General features: G+C 45.6%; 5 protein-coding genes across 5 annotated transcripts; 2 read left to right on the top strand and 3 right to left on the bottom strand.

Annotated features, from left to right (window-relative positions):
• Nucleotides 1-354: 354 nt before the first annotated feature.
• On the top strand, nucleotides 355-2,522 carry LAJ45_02724 (uncharacterized protein; the record flags this gene model as incomplete). The annotated part of the gene is made up of 4 exons (XM_046112315.1): nucleotides 355-1,359; nucleotides 1,453-2,097; nucleotides 2,151-2,367; nucleotides 2,509-2,522. 4 exons carry the CDS (start codon nucleotides 355-357, stop codon nucleotides 2,520-2,522), a joined length of 1,881 nt encoding a protein of 626 aa, XP_045974441.1.
• A 3,407-nt stretch (nucleotides 2,523-5,929) lies between these two features.
• Nucleotides 5,930-6,656, top strand: LAJ45_02723 (uncharacterized protein; the record flags this gene model as incomplete). Its single annotated transcript, XM_046112314.1, has 2 exons — nucleotides 5,930-6,253; nucleotides 6,492-6,656. The coding sequence occupies 2 exons, from the start codon at nucleotides 5,930-5,932 to the stop codon at nucleotides 6,654-6,656; spliced, it is 489 nt and encodes a 162-aa protein (XP_045974440.1).
• A 660-nt stretch (nucleotides 6,657-7,316) lies between these two features.
• Nucleotides 7,317-8,358, bottom strand: LAJ45_02722 (uncharacterized protein; the record flags this gene model as incomplete). Its single annotated transcript, XM_046112313.1, has 4 exons — nucleotides 7,317-7,768; nucleotides 7,849-8,022; nucleotides 8,099-8,123; nucleotides 8,326-8,358. 4 exons carry the CDS (start codon nucleotides 8,356-8,358, stop codon nucleotides 7,317-7,319), a joined length of 684 nt encoding a protein of 227 aa, XP_045974439.1.
• Nucleotides 8,359-8,828: 470 nt separating this feature from the next.
• Nucleotides 8,829-9,271, bottom strand: LAJ45_02721 (uncharacterized protein; the record flags this gene model as incomplete). The annotated part of the gene is made up of 4 exons (XM_046112312.1): nucleotides 8,829-8,832; nucleotides 8,897-8,922; nucleotides 9,003-9,115; nucleotides 9,187-9,271. The coding sequence occupies 4 exons, from the start codon at nucleotides 9,269-9,271 to the stop codon at nucleotides 8,829-8,831; spliced, it is 228 nt and encodes a 75-aa protein (XP_045974438.1).
• A 10,071-nt stretch (nucleotides 9,272-19,342) lies between these two features.
• LAJ45_02720 (uncharacterized protein) lies at nucleotides 19,343-21,005 on the bottom strand (the record flags this gene model as incomplete). The annotated part of the gene is made up of 5 exons (XM_046112311.1): nucleotides 19,343-19,970; nucleotides 20,028-20,189; nucleotides 20,305-20,536; nucleotides 20,709-20,870; nucleotides 20,939-21,005. The coding sequence occupies 5 exons, from the start codon at nucleotides 21,003-21,005 to the stop codon at nucleotides 19,343-19,345; spliced, it is 1,251 nt and encodes a 416-aa protein (XP_045974437.1).
• Between the last annotated feature and the right edge of the window lie 5,743 nt (nucleotides 21,006-26,748).

Below are 26,748 nucleotides of genomic sequence, written 5' to 3'. Positions count from 1 at the left end.
GGTCTCGCCCTTTTTTATTTATTGTCTACGACAATACAGTCCAGACGAAACTTCTCGACGAATTTCCTGGCAACCCACCTACACTACTACATATACCTCGAGTCCTCCCTCCTCCTCACGGACCACTAGTACCATATATCCCTTCAACTAGGAAAGGTTCATACAACAGTTGTACGAATGCCATACACACCCCCCAGCCAGTCTCCCTGCACCTCCCCCATCGCCAGCAGGTCCTCTTCGATATCAATCCACGATGTCACCTCATCATCATACACAACAACGACGGCCCTGTTGAACTCAAGTAACCCTCCAAAGTCAGCTACATACCTACACAAGCACCGACGGACTCCTCAGATGAATGCCACATTAGGCTCACCTCCTCCTTCAAACGGACACCCGGAAAGGTCAACATTACACCACAGGAACGTCAACTCCCGAACCGCCAACAGCATTCACCAGACGCCGCCGCCAATAGACAATGGTTTATTGATTCCCACAGGAGCGGTCTTGTCACCTCCAGATTCTTCTCAGAACTCAAGCGATGAGGACGATGTCATGGGCCGTGGTAAGAGGAGAGGTCGCAACCTTGGAAACCTTGAGGAGCAGCTGAAGGAGGCAATCAAGAACATCCCCCAACGACGGGCACCGTCACCGGATTCTTCAATAAAGCCAATGTCACCTTCAGACGGGGAGAGCAAGCGTGGAAGACACCAGAGGTCGATCTCGGAGTCGACATTACTGAACGATTACGGTCTCAGACCGGACTCAAACAGTGATAGCGATTACGAGGACGATGGCTACCGGATGGCACCGCCCATGGTACGCAAGAAGAGCGGTGAAGTTGTCAAGTCGTCACTGAAAACCCCAAACCGATCACGGCCGGTATCTATGCCATCGACCCCGACCTTCCCTAAGGCAGTGCATTTCGATGCTCACCTTGAGCATGTCAGGCATTTCCTACACCAGGAGAAACCTTCGGCTGTCAGTGCTGGCTCATCACCAGTAGAATCTTTTGATGGCGAAAGAGAATTCCCATTTCCTCACGAGGAGGCTTTCCGATCTCGGGAACCGCCTTTTGAGTGGGAGATTAACCTACCAAACTTCCCTAAAGATATGGATGCACGAAAGAACTTGCCTGTCAGAGTGGAGAGAGTATGCCTATCCAACGATAACAAGAACCTGATCGGTACGGTGGCTGTCAACAACATGTCCTTCCAGAAGTCTGTCGTCGTTCGGTTTACTTTGGATCATTGGGAAACAGTTTCGGAGGTTATTGCGGAATTCAACAGTGACGTCAGGAAGAAGAAAAGGGAGGAAGGTGTTGACCGATTCATCTTCAACATCAAACTTGTCGATCAGGTCAACTTGGAACGGAAGCTTCTATTATTCTGTGTACGGTATAACGTTGCCGGCCAAGAATTTTGGGACAACAACAATGGCATTAACTTCCAGGTCAACTTTAGCAAGAAGGCAAAGCCCCAAAATGGAAAGAACGGTGGTGCCAGAGTTGCCCTGCCTCGATCCAAGCCCTCGAACGCCCCTCGACCCAAGTCGATGCCCAACTTTGACGAGCTTGAAGGCTATGATGGTGCTTTCTTCTCGAAGGATTCAGATGACATTCCGATTCCCCTACTTCCAAAGAAGTCACTCGAAAGCATTACCGATACCACTGAGTCGCTGGCGCGTCGAGCAAATCCGTCCGGCAACGCTTTCGGTAACCGTTATGACTTTGGTGCTTCTTTGAACGCCGCCATCAAGGCTGCCAATCTGGTCGTCGGTCCTAAGCGAAGTGGGTTGGGAATCAAGACTGATAAGTCTGATAAGAACTCACAAGAGAGCCCGTACTTCAAGTTTGGAAGTGCCGTTCTTGAGGTTACTGAGCCCAGAGTTTCGGAAGTCCGCATTGCGAAGACTCCCGTTGTTGCCGCTCGTGCCTTGAGGAATGCGTCACCCGATAAGAATACCTCGACTCCCATCGAGAGCCCAACCACTGTCGGGGCCGGTGCACCTGAGGTGTTTCAGCCGAGTGCATTTGTTGGAGAGAAGCCTTCAATTGAGTCATCATCGTACCGCGAGCTTCTTGACAACTACTGTTTCGTAAGTGTTACCGATACAAAATATTAACCTTCGTCACACTAATGGATTTTTAGTTTGGATCAGCGAAGGCATCGCCGCAGATGTCGGATAGTGAGGTTGGGGAAAAAAAGTCCCAGGATTCGGCACCGGGAAACCAGAGCCTTTTTTCTGGGGCCATCTTTAGTACTACAGCAGAGCCAAGGATCGTGAAGGAGTCTGATCTAAACCCCAGATATACACCATCTCCTTTGGAAGGCTCGCCAGCCAGTTCGTTTTTGAGGACTTCATCAGGTACCGCGTCTCCGATACCATTGAACTATGCGGGATATCACCATCGCAGGAGAGCTTCCGGAGCATTCAGATTTGATGCTCAGCAAGCACCTACTGCTATTTGTTGAATATGTCGTTGACCAACCGGGTGGAACTAAAAAGGGACGGGGAGCTAAATTCACTTGAGTTTCATTTCATTTCAACTTGGATGGAGGACGATATTCGGATTTCTTTATTTGGTTTGGGTACAGGTTGAGGATTGAGGGGGGGGGGGGTATTGGCATCGCACGAAGGATAGTGGATTTTTTTTTATCCGCCAGACCTGGACCGACTTTGGCGGACCATTCTGCGCACAAAAGGGATACATGGACGGTTATTGGGAGTGAGAAGGATGCGAATTCTTTATGGCTCATGGAACTATACACTCGCAAGGCGTTAAATCGCTCGAGCTCTTTTTTTTTTCTTCCCCTTTTTCTTTTTTCTATTTTTCCTTTCGCATTGTTTCTCTTTGGTGTTGACTGTTTGGCTTCTGATTCATGCAGTGTTTTTTATTCTCTTCTACTTTTGCTCTCATCTTCGGGTGACGGAAACATTCGATGACTTACGAATTCCAACCAGGAAGAAGGGGCTTTGTGTTTCTAGTATCTTTTTTCCTTTTATCTTTTTCGTTCTCATTTTTGCGTGGGCACTTTAGGATTTGTTTTTTTTTTTGTTTTCAGCGGTCGCAGGATTTCTGGACTTAGCATTGCTCGAGCGTTCGAAAAATGGGAGCCGTTTTAATGCGGCATTGGGGCAGGAGACTTATCTTCGCACCTTCACTTTGAACCCCTCCAACTTTCATTTGTTAGTTCATACTCCGTTTGTTTCATTACTGTGGGGGGGGGGGGTTCCGCCAAAGTTGTTTTATCATTAGAGCGTGCGTTTGATTGCTTTCTATTAACTCTTGCTTGTTTATGTTGTCTATGTTTGCTTATGCTTTACGTGTTTTTGCGATTGCTTTCTTTGTTCTTGTTTCCTATGGGCTCTCCTTTCTCTATCGGGGATTCGGGTTCTTTTCTCTTAGTTTTTAGCTGGTTGAATAGGGATTGGGGATTTTGGGGGGGGGGGGGGGGGTGGGGTTGGGTGGGGAAACAAAAAAATGAGAACACCAGGTTTTTTTTTGTCTTGTCACTTCAAATTGGCACGGGTTTTTTTTCCTATAACGGATTCAAATGGGATTCTTATCGATTTAAGGCATAACTACATACATATTCTTTGGCGAATAAAATACTCACATAACCGTTACTATTTTGTTTCCGTTCGGTGAATATATCACGGTAAAAGAAAAGGAGTCTAGTGTGTTTATGCCGGCTGCACTCGTAATTCCGGACAACCCCTTCTTAATATCTTCATGTTCCTTTTCACTGAAGGAGATGTTTCGCCCGACAGGCTGGGTAAATTGGTGGGGAGAGTGGTTGAGGGTGAGATCGAGGGAAGCAGTGATGGCGTGAGGATTTCAAGGCGGCGGATAAGATGAACTGACTGATTTCGCTGGGCAGTACAGTGGCACCACACCAAAAGCGTTATAGTAGCGATGGAATGAATGAGTTATCAATGACTGAACAGAGCATACTTGCTAGACAAAAGCAACTGCAAGTAGTAACTAATATTCAGTAACTGAACCGTTCTGTTAGTATACCTCAAACATTACGAGCACGTTTTTCTGGTTACAGCAACATGGCTACATGAGTAGACATAGCAACAGTAATCGCCACTACTACAATCGGGTGATGCGTGACGAATATCGATTCTGTTTTGTTTGTCGGGTATCTCTATCTAGGGCCAGGGATGATGGGGTGTCCAGAACAGATAACACTGCAAGTTATGATACTCGATTCCGCCTTAGTTTCATTCTGCACTTTGGAGATCCAGACATGCTTCTGGGACGAGCCCTTCAAGGTACTGGGGTAAGCAAGTATGTAGTAATCTCGCTTGCTTGCCATCCTCCTTTTCTCACTCGCACTTTCACCACATACGCCATTTGCGGGGAAGACATGGGGGGTGAGGGACCGGCGAGCAAGATTTCGACGAGGCAGTCGCACAGTTAGCCCGTTTGGCTTTGATTTGCCTTTTCGTGTCTAGATTTTTCTACATATCTATCGTCAATCAGTCAGGTTTCAGCTGTCGTGTTTTTCCGTGCGTTAGTTGGTAGGGGTCTAGATTTAGAGAGGGGGGGGGGGGGGTTATTAGTTGTGGTGGTGGTAGTTAATGGTGGGTGTGGATAATAGTAGAGGTCGGTATAGATTGTACATCTTATTATTATTACTTCTGTCCTAATATTAATTATATACCTGGAGAGACGCAGAATGGGTGGCGGGTTAGCTGAGTGATTGATTTGCGTAGTTTATTGACAGATCCACTCAAGGTTTGGTATGCAGATGGAGGTAAGTAGGTACATATTTGCTTAGGTACGCTACTAGTAGTGTAGTGAACCAGTGGGGAGATGAGCGACTGCTGTCTGTCTAGCTGAATATCTATATGATGTAGGTGTGTACCACCGGTATGTAGAGAACAAGAAAAGGAAACAGAAGACTTACGGTGCATGGCATTCGCATTAGCATCGGCATTAGCTTTGACATATGCTAAAGTATACTTTAGCATACTCGTATTGCACAGTGCAGTGCAGTGCAACTGAACTACAGAGTAGAGTAAGTAGGGTATACGAGTACATTTATGCAAGTACTCTTTTTTCTGTCCAGAAAGATGTGTTATGCTATAGTATTTTACTTACAGTATTGTACTCTGCGCCCTTTTGAACCCCCCCAATGTCACTCATCCATGTAGGACGTATGTACATGTAGGTATGGCATATGCACGCTATCTTGTATTTTATTTCGTCCCAGCGGATCCTCTCTTTAAATTATAATGTATATTACCTAGTTTCCCCGACCACGGGGTCCCTCTGTGTCGCCGTTGTATTAATTGTTTCTCCGACGCCGAGGGCGTGAAAGTCGAGTGTGAGTGAGAGAGTGTGAGTGCTAGCGCACACTGGTGCAAGGATATAGAGTACTCGTATGTACCAGAGAGGAATAGTCTACTGCCCTGCTTCCCCTCTGCCCCTCGACCCCACCACGGTACGCACACACCACACCACCACCACCACCACCACTACCACATAAACTCTCTCCAGTGCCAGAAGTACCACAAGTACCACGAGTGTCTATCTACATACATGTAGATAGATTAACGATTGAGTGATTGTCTGACTGAGCGAGTAACTGATTAGCGCTGTGCTGTAACCACACCTCTCCCAATTCATGCTCCTGAAGTGTGCGTATGTGCGTGGGTGTATGTAGAGTTGTAGGTACAATATGTATGTGCGTGTCTGGCTTCGTGCACGGGTTGGCTGGGAGAGCGATTGATTGAGGGGAGTGAGGGCTGCTGGAAGTAGTCTGGTGGGAGGCCGAGGAAGTGGAAGGGTTTACCATCACCACCACTACCATAACCACCACCCATAATCACCACAACCGTAACTGTCGCCCACCCCTACCTACCCACCACCCCTCAACTACAACCACCACACCCTTCCCTTATCACCTGCGCCATGTTCCGCCGTCCCTCTTCTGCCACTGTCAGGAACTTTTCCTACGCACGGCCCTTGTTTAACAGCACACAACAGCAGCAGCACCATCATCATCGACTTCAGCAACACCTTCTCCTCTCACTCAACAATCGGAATGTGGGAACAGGACCAGCCGGGATCTTAGCAAGAGAAGGGGCAGCATCCCCGCAATCCCCGCGTTCTTCCCCCTTCTCCACGACATCGGCGTCCAGATCTCCCGCTCTGGCCCCTCCGGATCATCTCGATCCAAAGGAGCTGCACATCTTCAATAAACTCGTAACAGAGTTGTCACCTTCCAGGCTAGAGGTGCGTAGGATATCAGATATTGGTTGATTTCCTGTCTCTCTCGCTCGCACAAAGCATACCGTACCATACCGTCCCACACCACATTCATCATTCCACACTCTGTGCAATTGCAATTGCATTGATACCAACTCACTCATACCCCATACCAACTTCACAATAACTCCCCACTTCCCCTACTCCCCTCCCTCCCTAATACTAATTATCATTTACGTAAAACGTTAAGACCCCACTTATATAGGTTCAAGATGTTTCCGGCGGCTGCGGCTCAATGTATGCCATCGAGATCGCGTCGCGGAGTTTCAAGGGTCTACCCGTGGTAAAGCAGCATAGGCTGGTCCAGGAGGTCCTGAGTGAGGAAATCAAAGGATGGCATGGTGTTCAATTGAGGACCAAGGTCGAATAGTTTTCCGGTGAACCAGATGGACTCGGGCCCGCGGCTCTGGAGGAAGAAAAGAAAAAAGAGAAAGAAAAAGAAAAAAACATGTATATCTAATCTTTCCGTACATAAAAAAGAATTGGAATTGCTTTTTTGTTTTATTTTCTTATTCAGATACGGGGATGTGGTGTGAGGCTTAAAAAGCTTCCGGGTGTGGTCTGGTTCTGGATATTCATTCCTTTTTTGGGATGTCTCGACTTACCTACCCCTTCTTGTTCTTTCTGACGTTTCGATCTGCCTGGGGGAAGGTAACATGTGGTAAATTCCTGGTATATAGGGCAGAAACTGAGATGAATAACCGCCTTGGGTCGAGCTCTTATCTCACGGTAGTAATACAAATTGGACTATCGCCCTGAAATAGTAACTGCGATGCACCACACCCTCCAACTATTAATATTCGTTTCCACTCCTTCTCGGAACTTGTTTTTGTTTTTCTTAAGACCTCATCCCGTTTCCCCGAGGTGGAAAATTAATTGTAAATCGGAGACGAGAGAAAAATCAAGAAACCAAAAAAAAAAACCAGAAGCAAAATCAGGGGCGATAACGATAACAGGCTTTTGCTACAAAGATCATTTCGCAAAAAAAATAAGGGATACGCAAGACAAGAAAGACCAGCCAGACAGAAAATCATTTCTTTTCCAACTGCGCTTTGATTTGCGCCACCTGCCGCTCCTTCTCCAGAAGCGTCTCCTTCGCCTTCTTGATATGCTCCTGGACGACCTTGATACCCTCCGTCAGGCGATCCAGCTCGCTGGCCTCTGACTCCTCCGTGAACTCCCATCCCCTTCCATTTCGAGCCCGGGGCGGGATGAGTGCTGAGCCGCGGCTTGTGAGGAGGTCGTACATGGCCTCTGTTGGCTCGTTGAAGATGATCTCATCGTAGATGAAGGCCTGAACGGGCCTGCGCTGCGTCCTGGAAAGCTCGAGCTCGGCCTTGTCACCGATGTATGGGTGCAGCTTGAGGAAGTGGAAGAGCGTTTGCGCCTTTTCCGTGCATTCCGGGACGAAGAAGATCTTGATCTGGATCTCGAACTCTCCCCAGCCGGTTTCGGACACCTCGAAGGGTGGGGATTCGATCACTGGAGTGTATGCTGCTGTGTCAGCATAATTGTGCGCAGAGAAGGGAAAAGAAAAAAGAGAGCGCTGGTGAACTACTGACTCCGGAGGGGATTGGCATAGGTATCGTGAAGCTTGAACTGCACCTTTTTTATAAAGTGTGATATATCGTTCTCGCCGACGCCCCTGACAGAGACGGTCCATTGGTGCGTGTGGTCCGGCGGGAGATTCGGCGGCTTCTTGTCCGGGTTCACGGGGGTTGCGATGGAGCCATAGACTGGTGGAAAATCACATGTATGTTAACGAGCCGTAAAAGGTAGCGCAAGGTTTATAGATTTTTATTGAGTATGTACCAAATGGACGATAGATAGAGACCCCCTAAATTACATCTAAAGCTGCAGGGAAATTCCCCCGCGCACAATCAGTGAGAATGTGTGCTTTCTTATGGGGCACGTATCGTATGAGGAGGAGAGAGGGGAAGGGGAGCCGTGGGGGAGAGGGGAGGGGAGGGGAGGGGAAGTAAAGAAAAGGACAAAAGAAATCGAACCCGGCGACGAATATCTGAAAATCTAGAGGGTACCTTGATGCGCTTTGAGTTGGGAGCGGACGGCATCTTTGGCTACTGGCAGGGAGGGGGTGCGAAGAGATCGTTGTGTTTCTGGCTGACCCAGATATCGATGGTGGTGAATAATGAGAGGTGAATTGGACGAGCTACGCGCAGTCACTTTACACGGTAGACGATGGCCTGACGTTGGGGAGACGCGACTGCTGTGGCACCGCGAATGTCTCATCCTTGGCGTATTCCAAGTCCCGGCAGGGTAGCGAGTAGCTCTCCCGTATCATGGGTTATCACTCTGGTATCATGGAGCTCTCCAATTGGGTATATCTCATCACTCAGGAGGTTCCAGCCATCGATTACTCTCCACTCTGGGATCTTTGCTCTTGCTCTACCTGGGGCCTGTCATCTATCCCTCGACCCCTCCGCATATCTTCGGTATTCAAGTATATCCCCTCCCATAGCTAACTTGCGGTGGAGAAAACTACATGTACCTATGTAGAATTCCTACTCTACATACTCATACGTTACCTACATGAAGTCAGTCAGCTACCTACCTACTCTACGGGGTTGCTTCTGTGCACCACCACCTCACCCTACAGAAACCTGGGGAATGTTCCTCTGCAGACGCCATCAAATTCAACAATTTGAAATGCACGGAAATCATGAAACACCTAGAGTAATAATGACGCGTGACTTACCCCCTCTAAAAGCCAGTCCGGCGGCCTGAATAGAGCTTCCATGATCGACTGACAAAGTAGGTATCGTACTTGTACGCTGCTCCTGCTGATGTACAACCAGCCCAAGTGATCAACTGGTAAATCGGTATAAGCCAATTGAGCAGCCTCGCTTCGTCGTGTTCTAATTTCTTTGTGGGTAACCAACCAATGAACAGATCTACAGCCCGACAGCTCACTGGTCTACACAAACCGGTAACGTGCAGGCTGAGCAGTCGAGTCCCGGCAAGCATTTAATCGGCCTAAGCGTTTGGTACGGTTGGATCGCGCATGGGCTCGTTGTTCGAAAAACATCTAACCGAGACCTTCCGTGGATCCGAAGATCTTACATGGAGGTCCTGATTGATATTTCTGTGCACTGTGGTTGATCTCAGAATGGGTCGTCACCTCGTCATGATCCATGCGTGATGACGGGGAGCAGAAGCACCCGTATGTTTTTCCGGGAGAAAAAAAAGCCTTCAAGCTCACGGAAAAATTTTGAGCTTCCGGTCCGGTTTTGAAGCTGGGCAGGGTCCAGGTTGACTTCCGGATTTTTGTCGGGATGATCTACAAGTACCTAGTACCTTGTCCGATGTCAACGGGGATCCAATACTTGCCACAACGATTGACGAGCGGCTTTGTGATACAGGACCACGATTAACAACAGCGTTGCCTACCACTCCCCAGAAATTGCTCGGGAATTAAGGTACATAGTTAGGTTTAAAGTCCCGCATTATGTAGAGCACTCTACACGCCGACGGATTGGGGGATTTCCCCGCCGGTCCGACCTGAATATCTTTTGCCGTGAACAAGCCTAACACTCTATCAATCGAGGCAACATTTCACCCCCTCTTGTTTTTCCTTTTTCCGCTCTTTTTTGTTACCTTACTCTTTAATTGCTTGGGGAGGTATATATTTTATTGGTCTAGTTCGACATACTTATGCGGCCAAGCCTCAAGCTTCTACTTTTTTTTTTTTTTTTTTTTAAATCATGTAGTTTTATTGATTCTACTGCTTCTATGCTTTTCAGCACATCAAAGCATTAGCACAGCCATCGAATCATAGCAGACAACGTTTTTGTTCTTTTTTTTCCATTTCACGTCATGCGGGTGACACGACGAGGAAAAGAGGCACTTGGTAGTATTATTTTAATGGAAATGCGTTAATTTGTCAGCCATTGGATTCCAGCGGCAGGAGAATGGGGGTTAGTTTGATCATAGGAAGTCACGACTACCACCACTACCGCCAGTTTCCCTAAGAGCGGCTCGTCCGTTGTTTGGCTGGGATACGTGTAGAAATAAGGATTTCGAAGCAAGGTGGGTGGGTTGTGCTGCTCCCGCACTGCAGGCAGAATCGACCCAATCCGTGCCGGTGTTGAAATCTTAATTCGATTGAAGCATTGTGGCAATCCTCTATCATAACTCGTTCAATCCAACCGAGTTCGGGATTCTAGCGCCAGTCATATCCCCACATACAAATATCCACTCGTTATTTGTGGATTGCTTGATGGTGGCGATCCATATTCGCGGCAGGCATAAGCCCTGGCCCTGGGAGAACCCTCAGCGTCGACCAACCCAACACGTGCGCGCAGGTTTCCGGAACCTCAACACCATCAGCATCGCCATTCCCCGCCATCACCATCTCAATATCAGGGGATTGGGTGCTGCTTGTTCCTCCCCCAAACCCCCCGTGCTTACTCTACCTGAGCAGAGTTGTAGAGAGACAAACAGGCCATGCACCTGTGCTATTTACTCAAACCCGTTTGCTTAGCTGTGTGGAAACCTGCTACAAGGCAACGCCGTGTACCCGTTTGCAGACTGCGTTTGATAGTCGTACCGGTGCCGCGAAAATGATCGTGAGATTTTAGATTTTCCCCTCTCTCACCCCTCTTCCGCCTCAAAGCAACGAGTTACATGAGGAAGTACGTAGGTAGAGTAGATGCTTGGAAGAGAGGAGGGGGGGGGGGGGGTCCTACGAGTTCTGCATGACATCGAGGTGTTGAAGCCTAAATAATCATGGGTAATCGAATACAAATTGCGACTTCTTGGTAAGCAAGAGCCAACTGCTGTGGAGGGGAAGGGCTGCCGAGATTCGTTTTAGGAAACTGGAGTAGAAACTCAAACATGCCGCATTCTACACATCTCCGCCGCCGCGGCAGAAACGTATTTCTCATATGTTGACACATCCAGAGCTTTCAGGTCAGGGTTACGTGGAGAGGGCGATAGTGATACCTTAGTAGTACCATGGGCCACAGAGTTGATGGACATACAGTAAGATGGTGTTTTCGAATTTTTCTTTCTTTTTTTTCCCCTCTCCCCTGAATTTCTTTGAATACTCCTAACTCTAGCCAGCCCCCTCTTTTAGGTTGCTATCATCGCCTGTAGATGCAGGTTGTTACTCGCCATAAGATGAACCACGTCTTCATACATATTATGTAATCCACATCACTGGCTAAATAGTCTTTCAACCCGTATTCGGTTAGCGCAATTAAGCGGCCCGCACAATACACGAGACGACGAACAACCCCCATGGTGGCCCGGAATTGATGGTTTTGATAGCGGAGGAGAGGGGAGAATCCCTCCTCTCACTCTCTTTTGCTCTAGAGCATCACTCGCCCCTTGTTCCTCCCTCGTCGCTCCCTCCCTCCTCCCCGCAACCCGGGAATGTCACTAGGGCTGCTGTTACTCCATGTAAAAAAATGCGCTGGTAAAATACTACCTACCCCAAGGCGGGAGCTGATTCGAGACAACGCATCGTTGGCTGTTACTGGGGAGGGGTGCTAACTCTAGTTGAGGCGCGTCCCGGGTTCTTGGTGAGACGGGATCTAGCAAGAGTGATAGAGAAAAAAAGAGGAGTTTTCCTCCGGTAAAAGAGTTTTTTTACGTCAAATCTTGTTCCTATACCGTCGGTGAAGACTGTTTCTTTTAGTTCCCTGCTCTACTCGCCCTGTTGATCGCCCCGCCCGCCGCCACGCCGGTGCTGCCTAGGAGGAGGATGATGTAGGGTTGGCGATACTTTACAGACTTGGGTGATAACGATGGGTAACTCTACTGCTTGTTGGGGTTTAGTTATACTTTGCAGAGTAGTTGGCCCCTGACCATCATCGTGGGGTTTAGTTTACGGCCATCGATGGGAACCAAGGCGCCGTTGTGACTACTGGCTATGTAGATACTCTCTACAGATTCTCTAACTGCTACCTACTCGCGTCTAGGATAAAGAACCAGAACATGCAAATGCCTAGTTTGTATGGCAGCTCAGCGCCACTCCGTACAAATAATCCCTGCTTTCTCACTTGCATGTTCTGGTTCTTTTTCCCTGACGCGAGTACCTGCCTGCTGGTGTTTGATTCGATATCTTGATGTGATGTGCAACCGTAGGTACAAGTAGATAATTATGGAGATCGCCCTCGCTGTGTAACCGACAACTCATTGGCAGTCCATATCCGTGTCGTGCCGGGGGTACAATGCGAAACGGGGCCTGTGTGTGAGTAGGTAGGCTACCATTCATCATCCATCATACATGTCAATCGGTTAGGAGGGAGGAGGAGCTCAGAGTTTGCGCCGATGGCAGAGTACTTTACTTTCGTTTCGTTTCGTTTCGAGGGTGGATATATATAGTAGGACGGATAGGGACTAGTTCAACGATTGAGGAGGGAGGGGAGATGTCAGATGGGAGGGAGTGCATTGGGGGAAGTGTAGTGTGGTGAAGTGAAGTGAAGTGTGTGTCGATGCGCAATCGACTATGTAGATAGAGGATGGGGGTAGAGTACGTGGGCGGGATGGCTGGAATAATTAGAGAGATGTTTGATACTCTTGACGACTTGCAGAAGAAAGCAATGAACGATATCAAAGTCGAATCTGTTTTGTTGCTTTTTACATGAAAACGATATATCGCACTCAAGAGTCTAGACAGTACTTTCTACCTGTCTGACTGCTGTCGAAATGTCGAAATTTCTAACTACTCTATACTTGCACATATTCCTTTTGTTTCCCGCTATCCCGGGCCTCCACGACCTCCACCACTCTCTCTCAAAACATGTGCGTCGATCACCGCTACCTCTGTAAAACGGTGGCCAATGGAAACATCCATCGGGTGGTGGTGCTTTTTTTGGTTTCCTACCTAGCTAGCCACTCTGCTCTCTGTATTCCAGCAAATGATTGGGGCGCTGACGACGGCGTGCAAAAAAAAAAAAGAAAAAAAAAAAAAAGAAAAAAGAAAAAAAGAAAAAATAAAAGGCTCTACCCTATGCTACATACCTAGAGTACATGTATGTATGGTATGCCGGACCCTGAAAACCGAACCGGGTGAGCGAGCTACTGCACTGGTGCGCTGAACTTGTGACCGGATAGTTCCATACCTACATACTACCGCGCCGCGGCGCGAAGCTCATCGTATGTGAGGACTCTGAGGAGGAGGAATTAAAAAGGTATTTTGCCTATTTGAAGATGTGTTTTATCAGGGCCGAGGGAGTGGTGGGGGAGGTGATGCTTGCCGTCGGTCGATGTGGTAAGGTGAGGCCGGCTGGATACGGTGGGCGAGTAGGTGAGTGATAGAGTGAGGGGAAGGAAGAGGGGCTCGTACATGGTGGGCTGGTGGGCTGGTGGGCTGGTTGGCGGGTGGGGATATCGATGTGCTGCGCTGTGAGGGGAGAGGGAGGAAGAAAGGGACTCATGACGGATCACTCGCCGGGAGGGTAGATATTGGGTCCATCGATCCTCGTGGGCAAGCGCGGGAGAGTGAGAAAAAATAAACGAACGATGTGATCGTATGTGTTCGTTTCGTCTCGATAAGTAAAAAACACCTCGCGCGAATTTCGGGCCGAGTGATAATCCGTGCAAAAATCATGATTGCGGGAACCCACCGCTGCCTGGCGTCCTGAAACTAGACATCGAGAAAATTTGTTCCCACGGTAAGGGTGCTGGAAACCAGGTAAAAGGAAAAGGTTACTGTACTGTGTGTATCGATGCCATCCGCGTACCTACGTTAAGTGCGTATACGCACTTGAGATGAGCTGGAGGGTAGGCAGGACGTTGGTTTCCCGGTGTTCTTTTCTTATTTTTATTTTTGCTGGGAGAGGCCCGCGGAGCCACAAGATTGATACTATAGTAAGTGCGGCGGCCCACTGCACCCGAGCCAATGATGAGGTAGTGGAGGGGAGGTTGGAGACGTGATCTGATTATGATAATGATAAGGGATAAGGATTAGGGCGGGGTTGGGTTTACTTTGGAATGGGGAAAGAGGGTTTGGTCTGATGTTTTCATGTCTGGAGGCAGCATCGAGGGGTATATGCTGTCTCAAAGAGGATTATAGTACTTAGTGTTAGATGTCTGATAGATTGAGTATTGAGTTGCATTGGGTCTATGAAAGCCTTTGGATCAGCGTTGTGGGAATTATATTTAATCATGATATGTCACTCGCATCTAGAATACCTAGCCAAATTTTTTTGATTGATTTGATTTACTTCATTAATTGACTTGATAAAGTTTTTGCACATACTTGCTATCTAATAGTGGCCATCACCCCGCCTGAAAGAAATATGGCTTGCATTAAAATACCAATTAGCTGGCATTCTATAGAGGGTTCTGCGTATTTAAGGAGTGTGTTGTCTTAATATGATATTAAGATATTAGTAGGTAAATATTTGCAGTTTGGGGTATTTAGGCATTGTCAGTTCGTAATTAATATATAATATGCACCAATTTCCAACACCCTGTATATAGTGTTAGAACCGAAACATATGACCTCCTTTATTGACGAGGAAAGTCTTTTATTTTTATCGAGAAGAATCTTCAAAATTTAAATTTGTTACTCCATGCATGGCCGTCTCAATGGCCATAGAAATATTCATTAACCAAGCTCTACTGTATGTTTATAATTTACCCGTCATTTTTGGCCAAGCAAGACGCATTAAAAATATCATGTAAGGTCGATGTGTAGAGGTTTGTTTATTTTATATAGATGTTTTACACTCGACGGAGCTTTATAGTTCTAGGAGGAGTACATAGACTTCTCTTGAATTAGTCAAAAGTAGTATACACCATTAAGATATTTCAACAAATCGTAGCTTGCTTAAGTATGACTGAGTATTGGACGCGCCAAGTCTCCATGATGCCACCAAAATATGCGCAGAACCATGACTATCTCAAGGATATTATATATAGGTATTCATTTATAGACTTGATTAGAGACGCAAATTTGAAAATACTACATTTTACAGACTGCCCACATAAATATATATGTGTATATATAGTTGGGGTACAGAAGTTTTGGTAAATTTTGGTTGCCGTTGCAACACAAAATTTGTATACAAAATCAGAAACACTTAAATCATGACTTTAAAAATTTGATTGCACACACCTGAAGAATGGACTTAAAATTCTAGAATTCTCTGTGCTCCATCTTGAGATAATTCCTAACTGTCCTTGAAACTTTGAAATTTTTTGGATGAGGTTGGGTGGTTGCTTCGGGTATTTAAACATGGCTACTTTGGCTGTAAAAAGGTATATTACCAAAACTTCTGTCTAAGTACTATATATACTACGATATTATTGATACTGTTCAAATTCATCTAAAATAATCGTAAATATCCCCATTTTAAGAAATCCCGTACATCAACAGCCATAGATGGTTACAGACTGTTAGGTTTAGATATATAGGATGGTCGACCTGATGGAAGGAAATATGTAATGGAGTCCCGATGATAGCATTCTCAATAATATTATATATAGTTGGTCAACCCCGAACGAGTCTACACGGGGAAATTTGTACTTAATATAAATATGTTCTCGATAGTAGCAAAAAAAAAAAAAAGAAAAAAAAAACCGCTGTCCCGACCATTGCTACTGTTTGGGCGAAATTTCAATTCTTTATACCTGTAATGCGGTTGATGAGTTAATCTCGAGACTTTAAGGTAGCTTGATCTAGATTTATAGACTTTAATAAAGATGCCCTGTAGTTTGAGCGTTTAACGAATCAATCTATCAATGAATAATCTAATTGCAAATTGACTTTAGTTTTCCTCTTTAATTTTAATACTCGAGCTTGGTTTGCGGTTTGGAGTATACTCGTGACAGTTTATAATTTACCGATTTATGGAAGTTATAGTCGATGAGTGGAATCCTCGCTTGTCATATAATTTACTAGTGAGGGCCGTCTTTTTGTGCATATGTAATACAGTTTGATTTTATAAAGAATTTTTCTAGTTGTGAATTTTGGTTGAGGAGTGTTGGGTCATTATAAGATATTTTCCTATACGTCACGGAATCGCTGGGACGGTAACGTCCAATACCGCTAATATTAGAGTACTATTTCATTACTTTTTTGGGTTCTATACGTACACACAAGTCTCTGAGCAGCAAACTACTCGTAGGGAATGAGTACGAGACTAACTACATGTAATATCTCATTCCCAAACCCATTCGGTATTTTTTGGTGGCGGTGGTGGCCCGTTGATGTCCACCATATATATGCTGGTGTACGTGCGTAGACTACACAACGAGTAAAACCATACGAAACCAACCACGTTAAACTAACCACTATAAAAGTAGATGGTAGTAAGACTACGCACATATAAACATACTTTACTGTTAATAGTGTACCGCTGCGTAGTACGCTGGACTTCTCCTTGCTCGTACGAGATGATAGGCTTTGATTAGAAGCTGGTACTTTTCTCCTATAGCTGATTAATTAAAGAGGTACATATATACGTAGAAGAAATAAAGATGAATGTATGAAGCTCTAGAATAACTGGCCAAAGTTAACTTACAGACGGCGGCGCTTTTCCCTTCGATAAATGGTTGTTGTCCATTAACACCTGTACATTACAGTGCAAAACAAAAGCAGGTGAATCCAGTAGAATATCTGGTAGGTTACGGCAATACCGCAAAAAACTAGTGAGAATGGAAATGGAGCTAGAGCAATCAGAGGGTTAGGTTTATCTCTTTGCCAGGGCCGTGTCCATTCTAACCAGTTTTTGCGGTATTTCTACGGTATTACTACAGTACATATAATACATATAGTTAGGATTCTGATCTAATTCGGAAGTTTTGTATAATTTCGAATTGACAGTACCGTTAGTACTTGCCCGATTATAAAGAGTAGGACGGAAGTACAAGGAAAGGTGAGTCGCAACTGTACGTGCTCGCACCTGATATAACGCCTCAACACCGAGCAAGTATCATAACCATACGTTTTTCTGGAGGAAAATACTAGTATATTGGTAACAATAATTATCAAGCATAACAAATTGAATTCATTGCATTGGGCTTCGTCGAGTTGGGCTTCGTTGCGTTGCGTTGCGCCGTTGCGGCGCTGAGCTCGTTGTATTTCCGTCCTACTCTTTATAATCGGGCAAGTACATGTGCAACTTTTGGTTGCCGTTGCAACACAAAATTTGTATGGGAACACCATGCAAAATCAGAAACACTCAAATCATGACTTTAAAAATTAGATCACACGCGTCTGAGGAATGGGCTTGAAATTTCAGAATTATCTGAGCTCCTTCTTGAGGTAATTTCCAATTGTCCTTGAAGAGTTGAAGATTTTTGTCCGGTGCTGGGTGGGTGGTTTGGGTCGCTAAAACATGGGTACTTTGGCTGTAAAAAAGTGTAATCTTCCAAAACTTTTGTCCTAGTACAATACGTCTTATATTCCCTTACCTGGTATTGTATATATATTGTATGTTCTTGTTTTGTTCGCATCACTGGTTTCGAAAAAGTAGTGCCAGATGAGAGCTGCATGTAATGAATACATGTAGGTACAGAGTCTGGTAGAATTAATGCGAAAGTCAGCGCTAAAGGGGTGGATTTCTTGGTCCGTGCTCACAGCAAAGGTCGTTTCAAGAGCCAATGGGACTATCGGGTCACGGAAACCCACTTTCGCAATAATTCTACCAGACTCTGTACATAACACGCCAATCAATCAAGCTACATGTAGTCCGAGGTGCGGCGCGGTTGATAAGCTAACAAAAATTTCAAGATCGAGTGAGCCACTGTGAGCCAAGTCACAAGCTAAACTGGACATCGAGTGAGCAACTGTGAGCCGGGTGGCCTGGCGGCTCTCTACTCGCTAAAGTACATTCATGTACCTAACTTCTATCGATGTACGTACATAACTCTTTAATTCATCAACATACTTCGTTTTTGGCGAGCACTAGGGTTGATTTTCTCATCAGTCTATTCGAAAGACATAGGATTGTCTCGTCTATCCTAAGCTAGATTTGGTCTCATTTGTTCGAGCTTAGTTATGTCGAGGTCGTGCGAGAGGAGATTTCAAGGCTATTAGCTAAGTCGTCTTCTGGGCTAGGAATGTATACCTGCTACATCTATGAGAGATAGATTGATGAGATCACATACCTATTCTTTCGTCAATAACTTTCACATACGCGAATTTTCCCATTTTTACTGTCGTATGTATCTCTCTCTATTGCAATATTGATTCCTAATCATTAGTGTAGGATTATCCTATAGCTGTTGAAATTAGACTCACACCTTAAACCACGCTTTTTAATGGGCCGCGAGATATATGGGCCGGACCGGTCCAAATATATGGGCGGTGGGCCGGTCTTTGACTTTTTGTTTCTGGGCTGGGCCGGTCCTGATGGTTTTTTTGACCGGTCAAGCAGAGTAATATATGGGCCGGTTTATGAATATATTTCTCCACCGATTGTGAGAGAAAAACAGGTTTCAAATTCCCTTTTAGCCCTTTCGACTTCAATAAATAGCTTTGGAGGGACCATATATTATTTTTCTGTGACCGGTCCTGGCTCTATATGGGCCAGTCGGTCCGGGCCCATTCCTTGGTGGGCTGGGCCGGTGACCCAAGGTCAAATATAGACCGGTCCAGCCCATTAAAAAGCCTGCCTTAAATGCCGCCCGAGTTTACCCTTTAATCGATATTATTAATATTAAGTATGTACATGTATCTAATATAGTTCGTGACTATAAATAAAAGAAGATAGGTCATTGATATTATTCTTCATTAATTTGGGCGCCACTGGTCACTGGGAAAGTCTTCTCTTGGGGGGTTCTTGATCCTCCGCCACGGTTACATATGGAGAAAATGTCTCACTCCGAAACCGGAATCACGAACACTTTTGCAGAGTGGCTGTACAAAGGACTCCTGGAGCATTGAGACTATCATCGGGCGGCATATAGATACTTAGTGCTATGAATTTGAGTTTAAGTCGCGATTGACCTTTTTTTGATTAATTCATTGAGTCACGACTGAACTTGACAGTAGGAGAGATCAGTTTCCGCTACCATTATCTACAAGCTCAGTATAGTTATACTCTAAGGCGCGTTGTTCAAACTAATGGTCATCTACATTTACCACTCGACGTCCTTGGGCATCACCTCGCCCAACATGTTCTTTACTACATGTTTCCCGGCAAGCTTCTTCTCAACATTCCCCAAGGTATCTTCAAGGAGTTTCTTTCCATCCTTTTCCCACAGACCTTCGTCTTCTTTCCACACCCAGCCTTTAAGTGCCCTGCATTCCCATCCCTCAATCATCTTTGTCCTTATTCTTACTGACTTATGGATAAACTCTTCCATTTCAACACCCTCAGTCGAATCAGCATACCCACCAGGAGTTCTATAGCTTCCACTAAAAACTCGCATCATTCCTGTGGCAGAGTCGTATATTAACCCAGCAGCCCATTCCCGAGTATAATCTTCATGATTCTTGATTATGCTCTTCAAATAGCCTTTACTGAATTCTAAAAAGGGTAGGTGTTGTTGGATCATCCAGGCTAGCGTTATATCGGCGATTTCCTGGTCATCATAACCACCTCCGATGTTTGTGTGCACGCCTGGAAACCAAACTTGCTTTAAGTTTGTGGGCGAGAAAGGAGATTTTTTCCAAAGAGTTGGGGTAAACGGACCCCGATGCTCGTCGAGTGCTAAGGCATGAAAAGCATTTTCGACTTCATCGGAAAGTTCAACGTTGTGGAAGCTACTTGAATTGTCAGGAGCCAGAAAATACCATGTTGGGAGGAACCTGTATAGATACGTTTTGTTTTCTCCGCGAGCGATGCTTAGTTCTCCGAAAAACGGAACGCGTATACTGGGAATTCCAAGGGATCCGACTGTATCCCAGCATCCAATGGATTTGACCTTTACACCAGAGATTACGAGCTTCCCATCTTCCCTATCTTGAAGCTCTTTGAGAAGTCTGTTATTGTCAGAATTTGTAACCACCCAATCAACTTTTAGGCCAAAATCCTTGGCGCAGACTAAAAGTGTCTGGCGTAGGATAGGAACGAAGGATTGAGGTCTCGAGATAATACCCAGGATCTTCCTTGTATCTTCTTTTGGTATAATTACTCCAAACATCGTGAAACTCATCCATTCCCTTCTTTGTTAAGACACCGACTGTACATATCAATCCGCAGACTGACCGAGCAGTGTAGGCGCCCCGAGAAAATCCAAAAAGGTGAATTGAGTCGCCCGGATGGTAATTATGAGACAAGAAGCAATATGCTTCCCGAACATGTTCGTCTAGCCCATAACCAGTGCCCCCTATCGATAGTAAAGTCAGCCTAATTCCGAGGAGAGAGAAATCATAGCTCATTAAGCCTAAGGATTGCTCAGACAAGATGGTTGGCCAATTGGATGCAATCAAAACTGGCAATGTACTACTACAAAGCGAATACTAATAGGTGTCATGGTGTATATAAATTAATAAACTCACCGCCAAGTATCTTGTTCAGTGTCCCGCCTGTTCCAACTCCGCTCTGGTAATAAACGATCTGAGATATACCGTCCTTTTTCGTATAGCTTTTTAGGGCTCTTGTGATCCTGGTAACATTGGTGGGCACACTTGGCTCTCCCCCGTCGGAGCTTTGCCAAGTCCCTTGAAAACAAGATTAATGTCATTACAATGGGCACTAATAAGCTCATTAGACAGCTACATGTACATACCATCACAACAGATTATTATTCGTTTCCGGCTAGGAACCTTGTGGCCAAAGGGGTCGAGTACAGGCATATTGCTGTATCTTTGAAGATAAGTGTTTAACTTAGGAATGAATATATGATGACAATATGGTAATAGGGAAATGAATTATGGTAGAGGATATGGCCAAATGTTTGTTTTCATTAATACATCGTGCGAGCGGGGTCTTATTTTATATGTAGGCTGAGACTTGCTGGCCAGATGTGATGCCTGCAAGGCGTCTCGGTCAATAGTACCCCTTCAGCTCATGAGACGGATGGTAGATCTCGGGAGCTTCAAATCTAGCTGAATCCTGGTATGTAGTACGGTCGGCAATGACCAACCCAAATAAGTTCTGATTGCTGAAAACTAGGACCCCTCCAATCGTTAAAATTCTAAAAGCAAGACATTGCAGGTAAGTATGCCTGTGTCTTACTCCCTTCCCTGTAACTAAGACAGAAACTTTAATGTTGGGAATTACTAAGTTGGTAGTAAGGTAAGTGTGTAGTGTGGTATGTATCACGAGAGTGTTCGGATGAGAGATAAGCATTAACGAAAGACGATATTGCGCCTTACTACTCTAAATTGCTGGGAGTTGATGAGTCTTAATAAGTTTTCTAAGCAGAGTTAGCAAGAAAACGCAATTTATCCCTCCTTGTCGCAGATCTTCTGATGCCTACCTGCATCTACTATGTACTGGATAAAAAAGTAAAAGTACGAATCGTTGAAGTGGGTGTTCTTGGTGTGGGAGAGTGTGCTTGAAAGAAGTACTCGTATTTCTCTAACGTTTGTGGACGCGACTGATATTGCATGCCATATAAAAATACGCCAAACTCATGATTTTGGGTGTATGCAATAATGGCCCAGTTCAAAAACGTCAGCGAAATACTAGTAGAGTACATACCTACATGTAGTAGGTACTTTACACACACGTACTTAACTTACTAGAGCAAGAGAGTGGAGGTAATGAGCCCTGTAGGACCCATTGGATGTTCCACAGCAGACTGTTACCAGGTTCGCCAGTCCCCAGCATGCCCCCTCCAGCGATCGAGATTCAGAGATACGGCGCTTAATATTGACAAATGGAGGACGTACATAGCTTATATCTACAAGGACTAAAAACGTGAGCGCTAGCCCTTGTAGTAAACACGAGTGAGAATCCCCCGGCTGATATCATACCTTCATGATCAGCTTACATACATGTAGGTACTCTGAAAGGGTTGCTCTTATGCACGTATGGCCTCGGGCTATCATATGTGGCAATTCAAATATGCCGGATGATAAGTGTATTGAATAGTATGATATTGTTAAAGAATGTCATACACGATCTATTATGGGTATACGTTTAGTTCTACTTTATACAGTACGAAAAAAAAAGCTGGGCGGGTCTAGAGCGGTATCTGGCGAGTGCGGCAAGGTTACTGCGTTGCTCTGGATGGAGGGTTTGGAGGTTTTTGCACGATTTCGTATTGGTACAGTAGTACAATACTCGCGACCAGAAACAAGAACCCGAATATGAAGGTGCAAGTCTTTGGTGTAATTTTGACTTCTACTCCAATGGAAATTGCAGATTAGGATGTGCATTTTCAGGTTCTTGTTGCTGGTCGCGAGTATACTTTTGTAGATGTGATGAGCTCCTTGGAGGAATCAATTTTATTTACATAAACGGTTAGCTTTAATGGGATCAGGATGTAACAGACCTAGTACAACTGTCTGGTGTATGAGTACACACAGGGACGGTTACATGTTGAGAGTTATTGTTAGAAGCCAGTTGCGCAGTGACATGCAAGTACCAGCAGTGTGACTAGCTACTGTAACGAAGCCATCTTAACTGTCTAGTGTACGAGTACACATAGGGCCTGGTTACATGCTGAGAGTTATTGTTAGAAGCCAGTGGCACAGTGTCATGCAAGTACTGGCAGCGTGGTTAGCTCCCAGCTGTCAGAGTAACTACATTCTAGGCACTAGTAAGAGAATCTATTCATGAGAGGAATGACTGGCAAGTCAATTTCTCGCTAATGTAACGGGGACAGTCTTTCTATGTATCGCTAGAATCCAATAGAATAGATGTGGCCGTGTAAGATAGAAGTCAGGTTGCAGGTTATTCAAAGATACTATCGCTTCAAGTTGAACTCAATAATCTTTGAGGCTCTGCTACTGAGTAGAATACTTGATAACTTTCTGAAGACTGGAGAAATCGGATAGTTGGCCAGGAAGGATCCTGAGTACTTATATTTCAAAGGACTCCGCTTCCTGCTCCTACTTCCTCACTAAGTTCCGGCGATGCATTTTAGGAGAAGGGAAGCAATCCATCAGCAAAAAATTAAATTTCGTCTTAGGGTAGCTGTAACAGAGCCACTTCAACTGTCTGGTGTATGAGTATACACAGGGCCCGGTTACATACTGAGAGTTATTATTAGAAGCCTGTTGTACAGTAACATGCAAGTACCGGAAGTGTGGTTAGCTATCAGCTGTCAGAGTAACTACATTCTGAGCAATAGGAAGAGGATCTATTCATGGAAGCAATAACTGACGAGTCGATTCCTCGCCAATGATTAGAACGCCAGTCAGAGTGAAGCTCTGAGTGCTCGGCGATCCTCTTCATTCTCTGAGAATATTAAGTCTGCCGGTGTTGGTATGGACTATGCCTAGGAAGTCTACAATTGTAATGGGGACAGTCTTTCCACGTATCGCTAGAATCCGATAGAAAGATGTGGTCATGCAAGATAGAAATCAGGTTTAGATTATTCAAAGATTTATCGCTTAGAACTCAATAATCTTTAAAGGCTCTGCTACCGAGTAGAATACTTGATCACTCTCTGAAGACTGAGGAATCGGATAGTTGGGCGGGAAAGATCCTGAGTACTTCTACTCCAAAGGATTCCGTTCCCTGCTCCTACTACCTTACTAAATTCCGGTGATACCTTCTAGCGGAAGGGAAGTAATACCACCACTACCCTACTTCTCTCTTTAAGCATTAGCGGGTGGTCCCAGTTCCCAAGGCAACCACCCTTAGTCAAAGTCTTTGTAACACCTGCAGTTCTGGTTGTCGCACAACCGGGACCTACATGAATGATCTACCACTCACGTGTAAGCTTAATCGTTGCTGTAGAGCTCTTTGCTTATTGTAGACTTTCCCAGGCATCGTCCTTTCCGATACTGGTGGACTTGTCATTCTCATAGGATATAGAGGATCGCCGAGCACTCAGAGCTTCACTCTGGCTGGCCTTCTAATTATTGGCGAGGCATAGACTCGTCAGTTATTACTCCCATGAATAGATCCTCTTCCTAGCACTCAGAATGTAGTTGTAACGGCAATATTATATTTCGGCTAAAGTGATAGATTGGATTGTGAAGAGAAGGAATTGCGCAGTTGAACTATGATTTGTAATGGGTTTTCTGTTGTGTTCTTTCGGTTTCCATTACGCGGGATATTAGTCATCAACGGACTAGGAGTTGGATATATAAGGGGGTGTTGTCTCGTGCCTTTTCATGTTTTCCTTCCTTTCCTCTTCTCTTCACGGAACCTCTTGTATCTACCCTGCGCAACACCAAAACTTTCGAACAACAATAACTTTTGGCCTGCACTCTCGATAAAACTTTTACTCGAACACGATCCTGTATGTCAATAGACTCCGTAATCTATTGGTATCTTATTGCACATCTGTTCGTACGCGAAGTTATTCACGCTCTAGTCCCTGAGCTGTGAACCTCTTACCCCTCAGCCCTCGCTTAAGCCTCGCGACCGTTGCGAAATCAACAACCTGGCCTCACCAACCCCACCAAACCCACCAAATTTCGCAGGAAGAAAGAGAACTATATCAGAAGTCTTTTCCAACCCAACCCGAACTGGAACATCAGTGATGTCCCAACAAGCCTCTTTGAGCTCCTGGTTCGCAGGAGCCCGCCCACCAGGAACACCGGCACCCCCTCGCTTCCCCGACACCCAATCAACCCAACAAACTCAGTCCACCACCATCGAACAAACCCAGCTCGGTAATGAACCTTTTTCTATCTTCGCTGAACACACCCAATACAATGAGCCATACGCACCAAAATACGATTACATCCACCCCAGCATCGTTCCCCAAGAAACCCACGCCAGAATGGACCTAAACTACGTCTACTGGGTAATTAGAAACGCCCTCACTGTAGCACTTGAACCCCTCAACCAAACAACCGAACAGATCAACAAGGATTTAAAAGCTACCATTGAAGTCCTATCCACCCAAAACGAAACCCTTAAACACACCGTCGACGTCCTGGCCAAACAAATGTTTGAAATGACAAAGAACCAAGACAAAACCTCCGAAAAACTCCACCGTCTCCAACAACAGCTCACCAACCTCTCCGTCAACAGACCTAGCAACCAAGCAGTCAACGAAGGAAGAGCATCCGCAATTGCCTCCATCGCCGCTGCCACTATCGCTCCTATCACCACACCCGCCAACAACATGAACCACGCCAACAACCCGAACCATGCCCAACAATCAAAAAGAAAAGGCAAAGAGATTCCAACCCCACCAGCACCAAAATCCTATGCATCCATAGCAGCAGGAAACGCCAACCCCGAATACACCACCGTCACGAACAAGAGGAAACCCAAGCCTAAAGCAGATCCCCTATTCAAACCGGAAGTCACCAAAATCAACAGAGAGATCGTCATCCAAACGAATAAAGAATCACCAGTCACCCCCTCTGACATCAGGACAAGAATCAACTCCAAAATCGAAAACCTGGACTGCCAATTCATCGCCGCCAGGAAAACTTCAAAAAACAACATAGTCCTAGAAACCAAATTCGCCACACCCGCCTCGAAAGTCTTCGAATACAAACAAGAAATCGAAGCAGCCCTGAAAGAACTCAAGGTCCCCTTCGTTGACATCAGAGTTAATTCCAGATGGTCTAAATTTATCATACACGGAATCCCCACAACAATCGGAGATGGCTATGAAGCAGGACAGGTAATGGCCTCAGAAGTCAGAAGCAACTACGGGATCACATTTGAAATGGCACAAATCCCCAGATGGCTCAGCAGACCGGAAGCCAGGGCGGGGAAAACACACTCATCAATGATCATCGCACTCCCAGGACAATACACAAAGGATAACCTCGGACTAAGATATCTCACCCTATTCGACCGATAATGCAAAATCGACAACTACCTCCCAGCTAACCCAGAAACCCAATGCTCTAAATGCTTAGAATATGGTCACCGACATGAGAGATGGTCCCACCAAACCGGGAGATGTGGACATTGCGCAGAAAACCACCAAACAAAGGAACACCCATGCTCCGAATGCTCAGGAGGCACCAGATGCATCCATACACCCATCTGATGCTACCACTGCAAGGCCCCTCACAAAGCAACAGACGCCAACTGCCCAGAACGCACTAAAATCCGCATTACAAACAAACTGGGACCAGACACAAACCCAAGCCCACTACCAATACCCATTGTCATCCCGGCACAAGATCCCCCACAAGAAGATGCCGTCATGGATAACACCCAATGAGCCACACCAAAAGGACCACGGCTATCGCACAGCAACTGAACTGGGCGAAAAATGAGCTTACAACAAAGTCAGTAGTGGAGGAAGCAGAACAGGACCATAACATACTCTTTCCTTTGTTACAAGAACCATGGAATAACAAGGACGGCCACCCACCGGAATCCCCCCTCTTCTATCTATTCACGGCAAGCAATAAGGGCACCAAAGCCGCAACATATATCAGAAAACACGCCAACCTAAAACCAAAACACCATTACACACATAATAACTTCATCGTCTCCGTC

The sequence above is a fragment of the Morchella importuna genome (genome assembly GCF_003444635.1).
Source record: "Morchella importuna strain M04M26 chromosome Unknown Morimp01GS005, whole genome shotgun sequence".
In the NCBI taxonomy this organism is placed as follows: Eukaryota; Fungi; Ascomycota; class Pezizomycetes; order Pezizales; family Morchellaceae; genus Morchella; species Morchella importuna.
This window is presented reverse-complemented; position numbering and strand designations above follow the sequence as displayed.